At 34.8% G+C, this 14,828-nt stretch overlaps 1 protein-coding gene across 1 annotated transcript in view; it reads left to right on the top strand.

Annotated features, from left to right (window-relative positions):
- The window catches only part of FSTL5 (follistatin like 5), a 996,384-nt gene that overhangs the window by 828,420 nt on the left and 153,136 nt on the right, over positions 1–14,828 (top strand). Inside the window, 2 exon segments of the mRNA XM_043971840.1 lie at positions 4,368–4,529; positions 5,502–5,636. Of these exon segments, the coding sequence (XP_043827775.1) occupies positions 4,368–4,529; positions 5,502–5,636 (297 nt within the window).

Here is a 14,828-nt window from a genome sequence, read left to right as displayed (position 1 = left end):
CAATAGTGATTTAGAACATTTTTCATATGACAATAGATAGCTTTGATTTCTTCATCTGAAAACTGCCAGTTCATATCCTTTGACGATTTCTTATTTGGGGAATGACATATTCTTATAAATTTTAATTAGTTCTCTTCATGTATGAGAAAAGATGCCTTTCTCAGAAACACTGGCTGTGAAAATTGTTTCCTGGCTTTCTGCTTTCCTTCTAGTCTTGATTGTGTTGAGGAAATAATTTTCCTTTGTGGATTTTTGTACCCCTTTTTCCATTTGGCCTATTCTACTTTCTAAAGAATTATTTTCTTCTGTGAATTCTTGTGCCTCATTTACAATTATGCAAATTCCATTTTTAACTTGTTATTCTCTGTATTTTTGTTTCCTTTTATTTACTATGCTATTAGTTATCTTTTAATAATTTTCTAGCATCTCTCTCATTTCTTTCCTCAATTTTCATCTATCACTCTAATCATTTTCTTTAACTCTTCCTGGAATTCTTCTTGGGCTTGGGTCCTATGTTTCCCCCCAACTACATCTTTGCTTACAGTGGTTTCCCATTGTTATCTTCTTCTTATGAGTTAATGTCTTGGTCTTCCCTGCCACTATAGTAACTTTGTATGGTCAAGTTCTTTTTTCATTGTTTGATTATTTTCCCAGACTATTTCTTTACTTTTAACTTTACCTTAAAGTTGGTCTCTGTTAACCTGGGGTTTGAAAGGCACTGTCCCTAACTTTGGATGTATGGGTGTGTGTGTGCGTGCACATGCTGTTGTTTTCATGACTAATTCTGGGGGTTTATGTGTTTTTGGTGCTTCTAAGATGTTGTGAACCTGGGAGATATATGGTCATTGTCCTTCTGATTTGTGCTCTGGTATTTACCCAGAAATGGCCCCTGCTCTTTTACAGCCACAAATACTAGTGCTCCTCTTTGCTTCAGTAATGGGACCATGGCCCCTGCAAGCCCAGTACTTCTCTCTTCACTGGCACTATTACCCACAACTGCTTATGGAACAATAGAATTGCTATTCAGCTGTACCCAGTGCTAGCAAAGGGTCCCCTGTAATTTTTTTCTGAACAATTGTCCAACCCACCCTTCAACATCACTATGTTGAGAGCTCCCAGAGCTCCTGAGGCCACATTTGCTATCCCAAGATCACTCTGGACAAATCTTCTCTCACTCTCTCTATCACACCCAAGTCAGAGATGTGTGCTGTTGACCTTCTAAGTTTTCTTATACTGGAGAAAACATGTCTCAACATGACCTTTTGTTGGCTTTGCTGCTCCAAAATTTGATTTGAGTTCTTCTAAAAAATTTTGGAGGGAAATAGAGAGAATTCAGTTGAGTTGCTGCCTCTCTTCTTCATTCCATTTCTTCAAGAATTGAAAAAAATTGTTATGAGGAAGGGGTACAGGCTTGTTATGTTGACTCCAGAGGAAAGAACCCTATTGAAGCAACAGCTGGAAGTTGCAAAGATGGCAGTTTAGGCTCGAGGTCAGTAAATAAAACAAAATGAATAAAAACCTCCCTAACAATTAGAACTGTACAAAAGAAGACAGGCATTTGCCTGAGAGGTAGTTGTTTTCCTTAGAGGCTTCCAAGCAGATACTGGAATAACGATTGTTGAATATTTTATTATTTGATTTCTTCCCTTATTAGTTAGACTAGAGACCTATCTGATGTCCTCTCCAATTCTCAAATTCTATAAATAATAATATTTAAATAAGTGGACATTCATATACCTATATAGATCCCCTTTAATTAGATTCAAAACACACATATATAAGCAAACATGGTCATATATAGGTGTTCATTAATATCCATTCACTCACACAAGAAAATATCATACACTTAGACCTTTAAAGAAAAAATTATATGTAAAGGAGAAGAAAATTTTAATATAATATCAATATAATGATACTTGTTACTTGTGCTTTAGAGAATAGTGATAAAATTTAATGTATTATAACAAATAAGAAGGCCAGAAACATAATACAGCTCGGTGTTTAAAAAAATACTTCCTAAATAATAGGAGCTAGAAGATGATTGAAAAGGGAATAGGTAAGAGGCAGAAGACAATAAAAAGGAGGAAAGTCAGGTAAAGAACTGTACAAGTATGTCTGAGTTTGCACACACATTTGTCTTTCTGTGTTTATGTATATGTAGGCACATAGGAAATGGGTTGATGAGTAAAATGGAAGATGTATATAATTTTACATGAATATTAAAGGTATAACACACAAGACAAAGCACATTAAAGGAGATACTAAATATTTCTTATCATTTTTTAAAATAATAAACATTTTTATTTAATATTTTGAGTTCCAAATTCTATCCCTCCTTCCCTCTGTCCTCCCTAGGCCTTCAAGCAATCAAATATAGTTTATACATAAGCATTCATGTTCTTAGCATTTTAATAGAAAAAATAATAAGTAGAGGCTGGTGGGACATCCTCAGGACATGAAATTTATTTTGTCTGTATTTAGCAAGTATTCAATGAATTGAAATGAACTGTCTATTTGTATATTATTCTTATTTCTTTACTTTTCATATCCATCAATATGCATTGGTGATATTTTAACTTTCCACCATTTTATAGTTCTATTATATTATTTACTGAATGCTATCTATCCATGGCAGAACTTATATTCTTTCTGTCAAGTTTATCACAGTACTCCCTCTTAATGCTATGTAGAGCTGCTACTGAATTTCTAAGCTAACATATGAAAGTAATTGCTCCTTCTTATATAGAAGAGAAGTTACTAGTTTTTTAAAGTAATAAACATTTTTATTTATAGTTTTGGGTTCTGATTTTTCTCCCTCTTTCCTTCCTTTCCCTCTCTCTTCCCTAAGGCAGTAAGAAGATATAGGTTACAATTATGTAAAACATTACCATATTAATCATTTTGTATAAGAAAACTTGAATAAAAGGGAAAAAAATGAAAGAAAGTGAAAACAGCATTCTTCAGTCTGTGTTCCATCATTATCAATTCTTTCTTTGGAGGTGGATGGTATGTTTCATCAATAGTCCTTTGGGATTGTGTTGGATCATTGTATTGTTGAGAATAATTAAGTGTTTCACAGTTCTTCATCAACAATATTTCTTTCTTTGTGCACAATCTTCTATTGGTTCTGCTCTTTTCACTATACATCAGTTCATGCAAGTATTTCCAGGCCTTTCTGAAATCATTAAACTTGTCATTTCTTATAGCACAACAATATATCATCACCATCATATGCCACCGCTTGTTTAGCCATTCACCAATTTATGGACATTCCATTGATTTCCAATTCTTAGCTACCATAAAAAGAGCTTCTTTAAGTATTTTTGTACAAATGGGTCTTTTTCTCTTTTTGGGGATATCTTTGGGATATAAAACTAGCAGTGGTATTGCTAGATCAAAGGGTTAGTGCTATAGCTCTTTGGGCATGTTTCCAAATTGCTAGGAGTCTCTATTTTACTAAAGGCAATGATTGAGATCTCTAAACTTGATACAATTGTAAATTTTAGATTTTCCTTTTTTTTTATTTTTATACATGACATCTTACCTATAGTTTCTCTATTCAGCACCAGGTGAAGTGATATTTTAGAAAATTCTTCTAAAATAGTTAATTAATGTTTCTAAACACTACTTCATTTGAAACATATATATATATATATATAAAAACCATATGGACCATTTTTTAATTGAAAAATTTTGTATTTGATTATTTTTAATGAATTCTGTGTAATTATTTATTTATTTTTGTTTTGGTGATAATTTTGAGGTAAAATTTGTACCTATTATAATATTGTACAGAAAACATATTGTGAAAAAAATGTTGATATAATTCCAATGAGATAAATTTAAGCTCCATATAATTTCCTTGAATTTGCATTTATATTTTAATTCGTGGGTGAACACTAATGAAGTTATATGAACACCAACGACTGGCTCAATTTAGGGGTTTGTAATGGTCAACAATGATGTTTAGATCATCTCTATCATCTTTCGCTATTGTGTAAGGCATGCGAGGCTGCTAGGTGGTGCAGTGGATAGAGTGCCAGGCCTAGAGTCAGGAAGATTCATCTTCCCGAGTTTAAATCTGGCCTCAGAATCTTACTAGCTATGTGATTCTGGGCAAATCACTTGACCCTATTTGCCACAGTTTCTTCATCTATAAAATGAGCTGGAGAAAGAAATGGCAAATCACACCAGTGTCTTTGCAAAGAAAACTCCAAATGGAGTCACAAAGAGTCAGACATGACTGAACAACAACAAATTTTCTAAGTGTCAGAACTGAAAGCTGAATTATATTGGACATGTTGGTAGTACCATATCATATCACTAAATTAGAACTCATTCAATGTTCACTTTTTTTTGCTTTTCAGTTCCGCCAGTCATCCGTGTGTATCCAGAGAGCCAGGCTAGAGAACCAGGTGTAACAGCTAGTCTCCGCTGCCATGCAGATGGCATACCCAAACCACAGCTTGGTTGGCTGAAGAATGGAATCGACATTACTCCAAAACTATCTAAGCAGTTAACTCTTCAAGGTACACATAGTTCTGTGTAGGTGATCCATGTGCTCAAGTACAAAGCTGATATTGAAATCATGCCTAATTTTGTTGGATACTTTTGCCACACAGTTCTATATGAGAATGGATGGACTGGGGGGCACAGATAAGTGAAGGAAGGCTTAGCTTTGAAAAAGACATACTTTGAGACATGAGGAAAGAAGGAAGTAATAGGTGAACAAATATTAAAGTTCTGAGATATAGATGGAAGGATTTAGGAAAGTTTACTTCAAGGAGAAAATAGGGCATAATTTCATTCTTGATGAATGGAATAAACTGTTTTCATCAGTAATATACATATATATATATATCTATATATGTGTGTGTATGTATGTATATGTGTATGGATATATGTGTATATATACACACACACACACACACACACACACACACACACACACATATACAGTATACCCAACATACTTTGCTTGTATTTGAGTATGCTGTCCTTTACCCAAAGCCTGTTCCTGATATAATCATTTGCAGTTATGCAACTTGAGGTAAACTCATTGCATGTGTTTTAGAAATGCTTTATCCCATTTATGCCATTAAAAAAGAACCTCATTAAAATCATGTAAAATCTTACATTAACTCAATGATTTTACCAAGTGGGAAGAAAAGATAACCAAGTGGCATGTACAGAAAGATTTTGATTTCACCACTGCAATTTGCTTCATTTATTAGACATATAATCTGAAATAAGCACAAAGATCCAAGAAGAGAGTTGAGTGGAAATTTTCCATTCCTGTTATCAGCAAATAGAATAATAGTCAAGCTCACTAACCACTTGAATACTTCTGGAATCATTTGGCATTTCTCCAGTGCACAAACTCAGGAAGGAAAAGCATTTAATTAGGATGAGCTAAGAGAACTGTGTGACTGTGTAATCAGAAAGCACTGTACCAAAACTGAAATTGTAGTTTACAAGTTGTATTTCCGTTTTTGTTTCAGCAAATGGCAGTGAAGTTCACATCAGTAATGTGCGCTATGAAGATACAGGAGCATACACCTGTATCGCCAAGAATGAAGCAGGGGTAGATGAAGACATCTCATCTCTATTTGTAGAAGATTCTGCTAGAAAGACACGTATGTACTAAATAAATTAATTCATCAGTGGGAACCAAGTGCATTATGAAGTAATGTAATGTATATAATGCACAATTAGATGTACATACTATTTTCAGATTTGTAGGAAAGTTCAGTTATTAAGAAATTTGTTGGCAAAATACTTAAAGTGAAAGAACTGTGTTGTAAAATGTTAGTCTTCATTTTTTTTCATGACGTAAATCAAACAAGTAATTAATCAACAAGAATTTATGAAATGCCTACTGTGTGTTGTGAGATAAAAAGATAAATATTAGATCATAAATCTCCCCTACTTAACCTTTCCCTTAATTTATCTCCCAGACTAGTAAATGGAAGAAGCTTCTAGTTTTCTAGATAGAGCCTTTATTGTATGGTAGTCACAAGGTGATGTTGATTAGAAGGATAGGAAAGTAGAAATACAATACAAATCGTCTTAAGTCTAGGCTTAGTCTATATTCTGTATAAAACTCACCAAAAACCCAAGGCCACTTTTGGGGAGAGAGACCGAGTCAAGCGCGTGCTGTTAACCGAGAGCCGGGCCGAGTCAAACTCCAGTCCGCGTCTGTCTGTGCCGTGCAGCCAGGAGACCCGCGGAGCAGGCAAAAAAGCCCCACTTCCATTCTCTCCACCCCGGAAGTCAAGTGCGTAGCAGGCAGTCTGACGTGCGCAGCAGGCATACTGTTGGTCTCCTCCCCAAAAGGGTGGTCCTTCAAAAACTGGATTCTTTCAGTTATCCTAACCGACTGTTAAAAAACTTTCATATTTTTTTTACCACAGTGTCAAGTGTCAGTGTACCATGGGTGTTAATCTCAGGATCAGAAATAGCTGATTCAAATCCAACTTCTGACCCATGTTTGTTATGGAAACCTGGACAATGGCTGAACATCTAAGGGTTCTAAGCAAGTCTTGAAGATTATTATTTTATATAGGATATACATACATGCTTTAGTATAGGAAGATATTTGATCTGGGAATCCCCTATGTCAATAAAATCATAGCTATAGGCCATATCCTTCTATGTGTCAGACACTATGATAGATAATGGGGATACAAAGGCAAAAAAAGAACTGTTCCTGCCCTCAGTGAACCTTCTTTTATTCTCACATGAGCTTCCATATCCATCAATTAAATATATCAGTCATATGCTATATCACCTGTTGTTCTGGAAATGTCATATTGTAATGAAACATGGATATTGTCAACATAATATAGCTTACATAGAAAGGAAAAACCATAGCACATGAAGCCTGGAACAAGATAGTGAGCTCTGAAGGAGGCAACCATGGTTTTCTTCTCAGTTCTTGTTATGTGCTACTAACACAGGTATTGTAATATTTGGTTGGATATAATTCCCTAAGATTCATTTTTATTTAGAAAAATAATAAAATTTTAGTTGTATTTTTATTTTATTCTTTGGTAGTTATTTGATTTTTTCCCATCTAAATAATCCCTTCATATATATGGATAGTAACTCTTTCCAATCTCAGTCTATGCATTTTCTGTCCATGGTTTTCCTTCAAATTGCTGGAGGTCTTCATCTTTATTTTTAGTATCTCAGTGGTACAAATATAGCACTCTTTTCTCTTTCTATTTGACTGTCTCAGCTTGTTTTCCATTTATACATATTTTCAATTTATTTTGCAACACAGCTCTCGATGGAGGTCAGTAATGTCAAACTCAAATAGAAATAAAGGTCACTGAACTATAAAAAGGGATCTCTGCAGGCCACGTACTGACTTAGAAAACCACATATTAACACTATCTCTGTTCTATTTTATTTGTCCTTATTTTGTTAACTATCTCCCAATTACATTTTAAACAGGTTCGAGATGTACTCAGCATTGCTCTGCATTTCAATGTACATTTGCTATTCCCATGTAGATCAATGACAACATGTTTATTCTCAAAATACAGGTAGATGATTAAAAGAAATAGAGGAGAGGAGAGGAGTGGGCAAGGAAGGGGAAGAGTGGGACAGGGAGGGAGGGAAGGAGAGAGAGAGAGAGAGAGAGAGAGAGAGAGAGAGAGAGAGAGAGAGAGAGAGAGAGAGAGAGAGAGAGAAATTGAGATTATTTAAATACTCCCTATGTGCTAGCACTGTGGGCTGAGGATGTCAAAAAAGCAAACAAGAAAGTCTCTACCTTCGACACACTTAGATTCTAAGGAACAAAAACAATAAATTAAAAAATGCAGAAAATAAGGGGGGAAGGAGGATAGGGAACCCATATGAGGCTAGGATAAACAGACTGAAGGAAGTGACAGCAGGCTATGGGACTGGTTTCCAGAAATTTGGGGCTAAATGGCTCACCAATTAGAACAAGTATTAAGAGTTTCCTTACATACTTCTTTTATTTTCCCCCCTGAGATTATAGAATTTCATGATTTCAGTCATGAGATATGCTATAAATAAGATATACTATAAATAATAATAATAATATACAATAATAAGAAATAACTTGATACTTATGATGAATTTTGCCTTGAATAGAAGTAATTGGAATATGTACCTTTTCTAAAATAATCAAATTGATCTGTGATCTCAGCAATTAAGTAATTCCCTCTAGTAATATAGATGACAAGCCATACATAACGACCCATTTTGTGTGATTCTTGTTCATATCCTTCCAAAAGTTTTTGTGATAGTATCCAAATCGGTTAGAAGACTCCCTATTCTCCTTACATTACTCGGGTACCAGTGGGGGACTGTTACTATCAACATGTCTTTCCTCGTTATTGGCACATGATTAGATTATCTTCTAGATATGTCTTTTATATCTCATAGAATGTCTTTTGTTCTTTTTCTTATGTTTTTTGGTCATATGTTGCAGGATGTTCATGCCCAGTATATGCTTCTTTAATGCCTTCTTCATGATAATCCTTGTTAGTTCTTCAGAAGCAGTTCCATTTTATGTCCTTTAATATTTATATGAAATATTTGCTTAGAATCATATAGTAAAGTTTACTATCTAATCCCATTTAAACCTACATATTCATTGCATCAGATGCTAGTCTTTAGTGCTTTCTCATAATAACTTGAGAAATTATATATTGATATCAGAGGTCAAAGTATAGGTGATACAGTGTTTTATTGTTATTGAAATTTGTACACCTATTTGTTTCAGAAGCAAGGTATTGCAAAGGTGATTCCTTTGTTGAAGAATAGGTAGGAAAAGAACTTTTAAGTTATCTTCCAATCCAATTTAATTAAACAAATATTTTTGAAATCCCTACTATTGAGAAGTACTGTGCTTCTAGATGGGAATATAAAAATGAAAAAAACAAGTTACTCAAAAAGCCTAAAATCTAATGATGGTGGGGAACTAGATTTATTTAATTCTAAGTCACAAATAAAGGAGCTGACCTATATTGGTAGAGGGAGTTTCCTCTCCAAGAGTTTCTTCACCTATACCATTGAAATCATAGGTCTGGTCCCCATCTCTATCCCTATCTATAGTATTTATAGTTTTTACAATGAAAAGCCAAACAATGATCTTATGCAGTATGTCTTGACATATAATGCAATGAACATATAAATAAACAAACCTATAAATAAATAAGTACATAGATTAAATAAATGAACAAATAAGTACATGATTATATACACACATATATGTATATTCAAAATACATAGATGCATATATGTATATGTAAATGTATGCATATATACATATACACAGACACATACATGTACATATACTTAGATACACATATGTTTGTGCTTTTGTGCTGCATTCAACTGTTTACTACATGGATTGGCTTATCTTTCAAGAAGTCTTTATTGCCTGCTTTTAAATTTACATTTTGAAGATAACAAACTGGCAAATAATTTAATTTAAATAGATTCCTATCGGGTTCTATTTGAGAGGCACTAGAATAAGTAACATTTTCAAAAATTATACAGTGATGCAGATTTTGTCAAATATAAATTTGGGGGATTTACACAGTCGTTTGTATGGGATAAATGCTATAACTAAAAAGTTGTTTTTTGGATGTGTGTGTATTTTAAAACTAAAGAGTTTATAGCCACCTTTAAAATTTAAAGTAGAAACTAGGAATTTTTTTTCCCCAGTGGTTACTCAAATGACTAAAGCAGGTTTCATTTTTATAGTATTGTAATGATTGGAATGACTCCACCTGCTGGAGACTTACTGTAGAAAAGCTCCACCACGAGGTGAACATTTCTGAGGGCAAGACCATGCGTCTTTTCTTTGGCATCAGGAAGTGATGTTTGCTGGTGGGAAGAAGAAGGGGGAGCCTGGCGCTCTGACCCGCTCTCTTTCCTGTGAACTCTGGTGGAGAGCGGAGCTAGAAATGCGCTCTCCCTTTAATAGATAGATGAATGTGGGCCTTTTCTTCTCTCTTTACCAAATTCTTATTCTCCTTAATAAATGCTTAAAAGTCTAACTCTTGCTAAAGCTTATAATTTATTGGCTACCACTCATTAGATATTTTAGACAGACTAGCTAGAATTTTAGCCCTTAACAGTATACATATATATGATATATAAGTATTTAATAACATATATTATCATATATGTGTGTGTGTGGCAGCATGGAAAACCATCCTCAAGAACAGGAAAAACTTCCAATACGTATTAACTGGGAGACATTGAGCAAGTCTTTTAACTATTTTATGCTCTAGAAAGCTTTCTAAAATTCTAAGTCACAAATAAAGGAGCTGACCTATATTGGTAGAGGGAGTTTCCTCACCAAGAGTTTCTTCACCTATACCATTGAAATCATAGGTCTGGTCCCCATCTCTATCCCTATCTATACATAGAGTATCTGAAACAGGATTTAAACTTGAGTCTTCATGACTTTAAGCCCTAAAATTTATGGACCATAACACCCAGCTACATTATGTCCTAATCATTAAAATCCAAAATGAAAACAAAACAAACAAACAAAAATCCCTCCTCTTTTGGCTGGTCTTTGGTTTTCTCCATTGTCAAAATAGATTACCTAGATTTCAATATCATTCTTTCACATAGTTTTTTGTCTTCTATTTTGTCTTTATGTTCTTCTTTTCATGCTTCTATATTTTGTTTAGAGACGAGGGAGAATTTGAAGTTTGGGGAAAGAATAGGAAAATGGATTGCATTGAATACAAATAGTCAACTAAAATGCATCATTGGTCTTGTAAATTCACTAATGTGAGCATTTCTTCTCCTGCTGGATGGCAACCAATCTAGGCTTTTCCATTCATGGTGATCCTTATTAAATTACAGTCACAAATCTGGAACGGACTTCAGATGTCATCTAATCCAACACTTTCATTTGTTTTTTTGTTTTTGTTGTTCAGTCTTTTCAGTCATGTCCGACTTTGTGAACACATTTGTGTTTTTCTTGGCAAAGATACTAAAGTGATTTCCTGTATCCTTTTCTAGCTCATTTTACAGATGATAAAAACAGAGGCAGAGTAGGGTTACACATCTTGTGTATGTGTGAGGCCAGATTTGCACTCACAAAGATGAATCTTCCTGATTCCAGGCCTAACACTCTTAACTACTTTTCTGCCTAGCTTCCTTGTAACAGCTTCATTTTAGAGAAGGGGAAACTGGGATGGAGGGAGGCTAAATGATTTGCTGAAGATCATGCAGGTAGCAAATGTCACAAACAGGAGATAAACCCAAGTTCTTTGACTACAGAGTCAGTGCTGGTTGCCTTATATTTCCATTAATTTACCTTAGAATTTTTCCTACATATGCTATTGGCCTTGCTCTGGGTCCTTTAATTATTGTAATCCCAGAAATCAACAAAGGAAGAAGATAGAGCATGGAGAAAGCATATTGAATAGTTTGGGACTTATGAGCAACCCCATGAATTAGTCAATTAGGACATGTGTCTTATGCAGACACTGCAAATAGACAACTTAGATCTAGAATTATATAAGATAATTTGGGGTAAATAGCAACCAAGCAGTTATACTGCACTTTTTTTTTTTTTTGGTGAGGCAATTGGGGACAAGCGACTTGCCCAGGGTCACACAGCTAGTAAGTGTTAAGTGTCTGAGGCCAGATCTGAACTCAGGCCCTCCTGACTCCAGGGCCAGTGCTCTATTCACTGTGCCACCTAGCTGCCCCATACTGCACTTTTATTCATCCTAGTCTTCAAAGCAGCCATCAAAATGTCTTTTTAAAAGATAGTACCAATTTTCTCTGGTGATGCTATTTGGTTATAAATCATGGAATGCCATGGTCCTAGTATTATTACTGTCATTATTATTTTCATTATTATTGTTAAGAATACAGGCTAAAATTTCTATAATACTTGAAGGTTTCACTGTATATGTGTTATCTCCTTTGATCCTCAAAATAACCTTTTGAAGTAAATGCTATTATTTCCCCCATTTAACAGATGAAGAAATAGGCACAGAGACATTAAGTGACTCCCCATACATAGCTAGTGTCATCAAAATTATATTTGAATCAAAAGAGCAATGAAAAGTCATATAATAGATGTAACTAAACTGCAGGATAATAATAATAAATACTCCTTGCTTGAAAGGATAGATACATAGATAGATACATAGATAGAAGGATAGATGATAGATGATAGATAGACTGACATGCATACATACATATGTAGATATATAAATACAGAGAAATATGTGTATATACATATGAATGATTAGAATATTGAGGTACACACATATGTACACATACACATGTCTATATGGATATACTTATACCTATATGTATATGCATATGAATGATTAGAAGATTGAGGTATAATATGATAGTCAGCCTACTGTCATGGGTATCCATTTGGAGGTTGTGGAGATAGGGGAAAACAAACAAATAAACCATTTTGGAGCTAAATGACACAGCACAGTTTTGTTTAGATATAGCTTCAGCTTAATCATCTAGGTATTATCTGCTTACCAAGGAGCTAAGGAATGCCAGTCACATTTCCACTTATCCTACATTTCACCCCTGACAAGTACTGTTCAGGGAATAGATTCAGGCAGAGTGTCAAGCAGCTAGAAAGCTTGTATTTTGCTCTAGCACCTAATTGTCAAAATTGAAAATGTTGTCTAATACTGCCAAACTTTGTCAGGAAACTTCACTTTAGCTATTCCTCCTATGAAACATTTAACTATAGAGAAAGTTTCAGGGAATCTTACTCTTCGGTCACATATCTGAGTCACATTTAGGTGGCTGGCTGAGATTAAATGGAGTAATATCTAAGGGGGTAGGAATGAGATCCAGTAAAGAGGGGAGAGGGAGAAGGGGAGAGAGAGAGAGAGAGAGAGAGAGAGAGAGAGAGAGAGAGAGAGAGAGAGAGAGAGAGAGAGAGGTGATGTTATGTTATGTTATGTTGGTAATCAAGTGGCACTTCTTGAAATGAACAAAATGAGACAAATAAATTATATGAGGATGATTTTAGTGGGCTTAGGAGTGCATTCTTTATTTTAATGTTCCTTGCACCAAACTTAAACGCTTGAAAAATTCTCATCCCTAAAGGAAGTCAATACCTAGATGATAATGAGTCAACATCAAGATTAATATAAATAGAGAAACAGTGTGAAAACAGTGCCTTCACCAAAGTGTGGAGGTAAATGTGCGTGTCTAAGGCTTTCAGCACTGTTTTGTTCACACCTTGGTAAGGACCTCAGCAAAAGGTGACAGTATCAGAAGTCTGCCTTATTACTGGGACTTGGATATTATATTTTTAAAATATATTTACATATATGTATATGCAAAATATATTTCATTTTAGCATTTTTCAAGCAGTGAGGGGAAAAAAGACTTACTGAAATGAATTGTTGTGGCATTGTATGTTTTTCTCCAGAATTCCAAAAAAAAATATTGGAGGGGAAGAACAGAAAGAAACAATTTATGAAACCCCTTAGCTAAGATGGTGGAGACATATTAATCCATCACATTTTTCTTTGATGTAATGTTATTAGAATTGTCAGATTCAAACATATTGTTTTAAATTATACTTCTAAATCCAAGTACATCAGTAAAGCTATTTCAGAGAAAGGGTGTAAATTTTGGAATCAGATGACCTTGGTTCCAAGTCTGCTTCTGAGACTTACTTTTGTGACCTTAGCCAAAACACTGAACAATCCCTGGGCTCATTTTCCTCATCTACAAAATGATGAGTTTGGACCTAATGATGTCTAAATTCCCTCCCTACTACAGACCTATGTTCCCCTGATAAGCGTAATGCAATGTATTTCTTTGCTATGGGATCACTTACGGAAGTTATTAACACAAATGTATGAAACCACCCATGGAATCTTTTCTTTCATATATGGAACTATTTTAAAAGGGGGTAAAAAAAAACATCCAAAAATTCACTTTGAAATATCTATTTTCTATGCACAGGCAATTTTCATCATGTCCTAAAATATGTCTTTTTAAATTTAAGATTACCACAGGAGTCTAAATGCTCAGACCTACCTGAGCCCTGTAGACAATCTAAAATGTAAACGTGTAGTCCCCAATTTAGTCCTACCATAGCCTCAGACAATAAAGGCATTGCCATTGGCTTAAACCTGAGAAGCCCATATCTGCAGACTAGGCATCAAAGCCAAGAAAGAATACTGATTCGTCTGTGCTTGCTTTGGCACCGGCCCTATACTGGAACTTATAGCAGTAAGTGATAGGAGAAGTATATGCAGAGCCTGAATGCACAAATTGCTATGCAATGCACAATCAATAACCACCTAAAGCATCTCATGATGTTGCAGTAATCATAACTCTACAACAATGAAAGGAGCAAGTGGTTTGTTTAAGGTCATAGAAAAGCATGGAAAGCACTGGGAACGGAAGCAGGGGCAAACTGGCATTTAACTTATACTGTACATCTCTGAAAAATGGCACAGATGACAGCTATGAGATTTTATAAAGTCATCATTGTAAAGTGCCTTCCTGGAAATCGGTTTTAATGTTTAGAATGTGAGAGGTTATTAACTCAGAGCTAAAGAGCACTTGGCAGAATCTCTCTCCAGTAACCAGAACACATAAAGTCGCCCACAGCTGTGATAGTGATTCTGCAGAAACTAAGAGCTAGATGAAAGAAAATGACCTGGCGACCAACTTAATAATCATAAGCTTTTGTGCTGTCATCCATTTAGAGAGGAGGGTAGAATATGGCTAGTAGAAAAAGCATCATTGTTTAAAACATGAAGGAGCCAAAGGTAGAATTTTCATCCTGATAGTTATGATCTAGGTGATACAGC

The sequence above is a fragment of the Dromiciops gliroides genome, chromosome 6, assembly GCF_019393635.1.
Source record: "Dromiciops gliroides isolate mDroGli1 chromosome 6, mDroGli1.pri, whole genome shotgun sequence".
NCBI lineage: Eukaryota > Metazoa > Chordata > Mammalia > Microbiotheria > Microbiotheriidae > Dromiciops > Dromiciops gliroides.
This window is presented reverse-complemented; position numbering and strand designations above follow the sequence as displayed.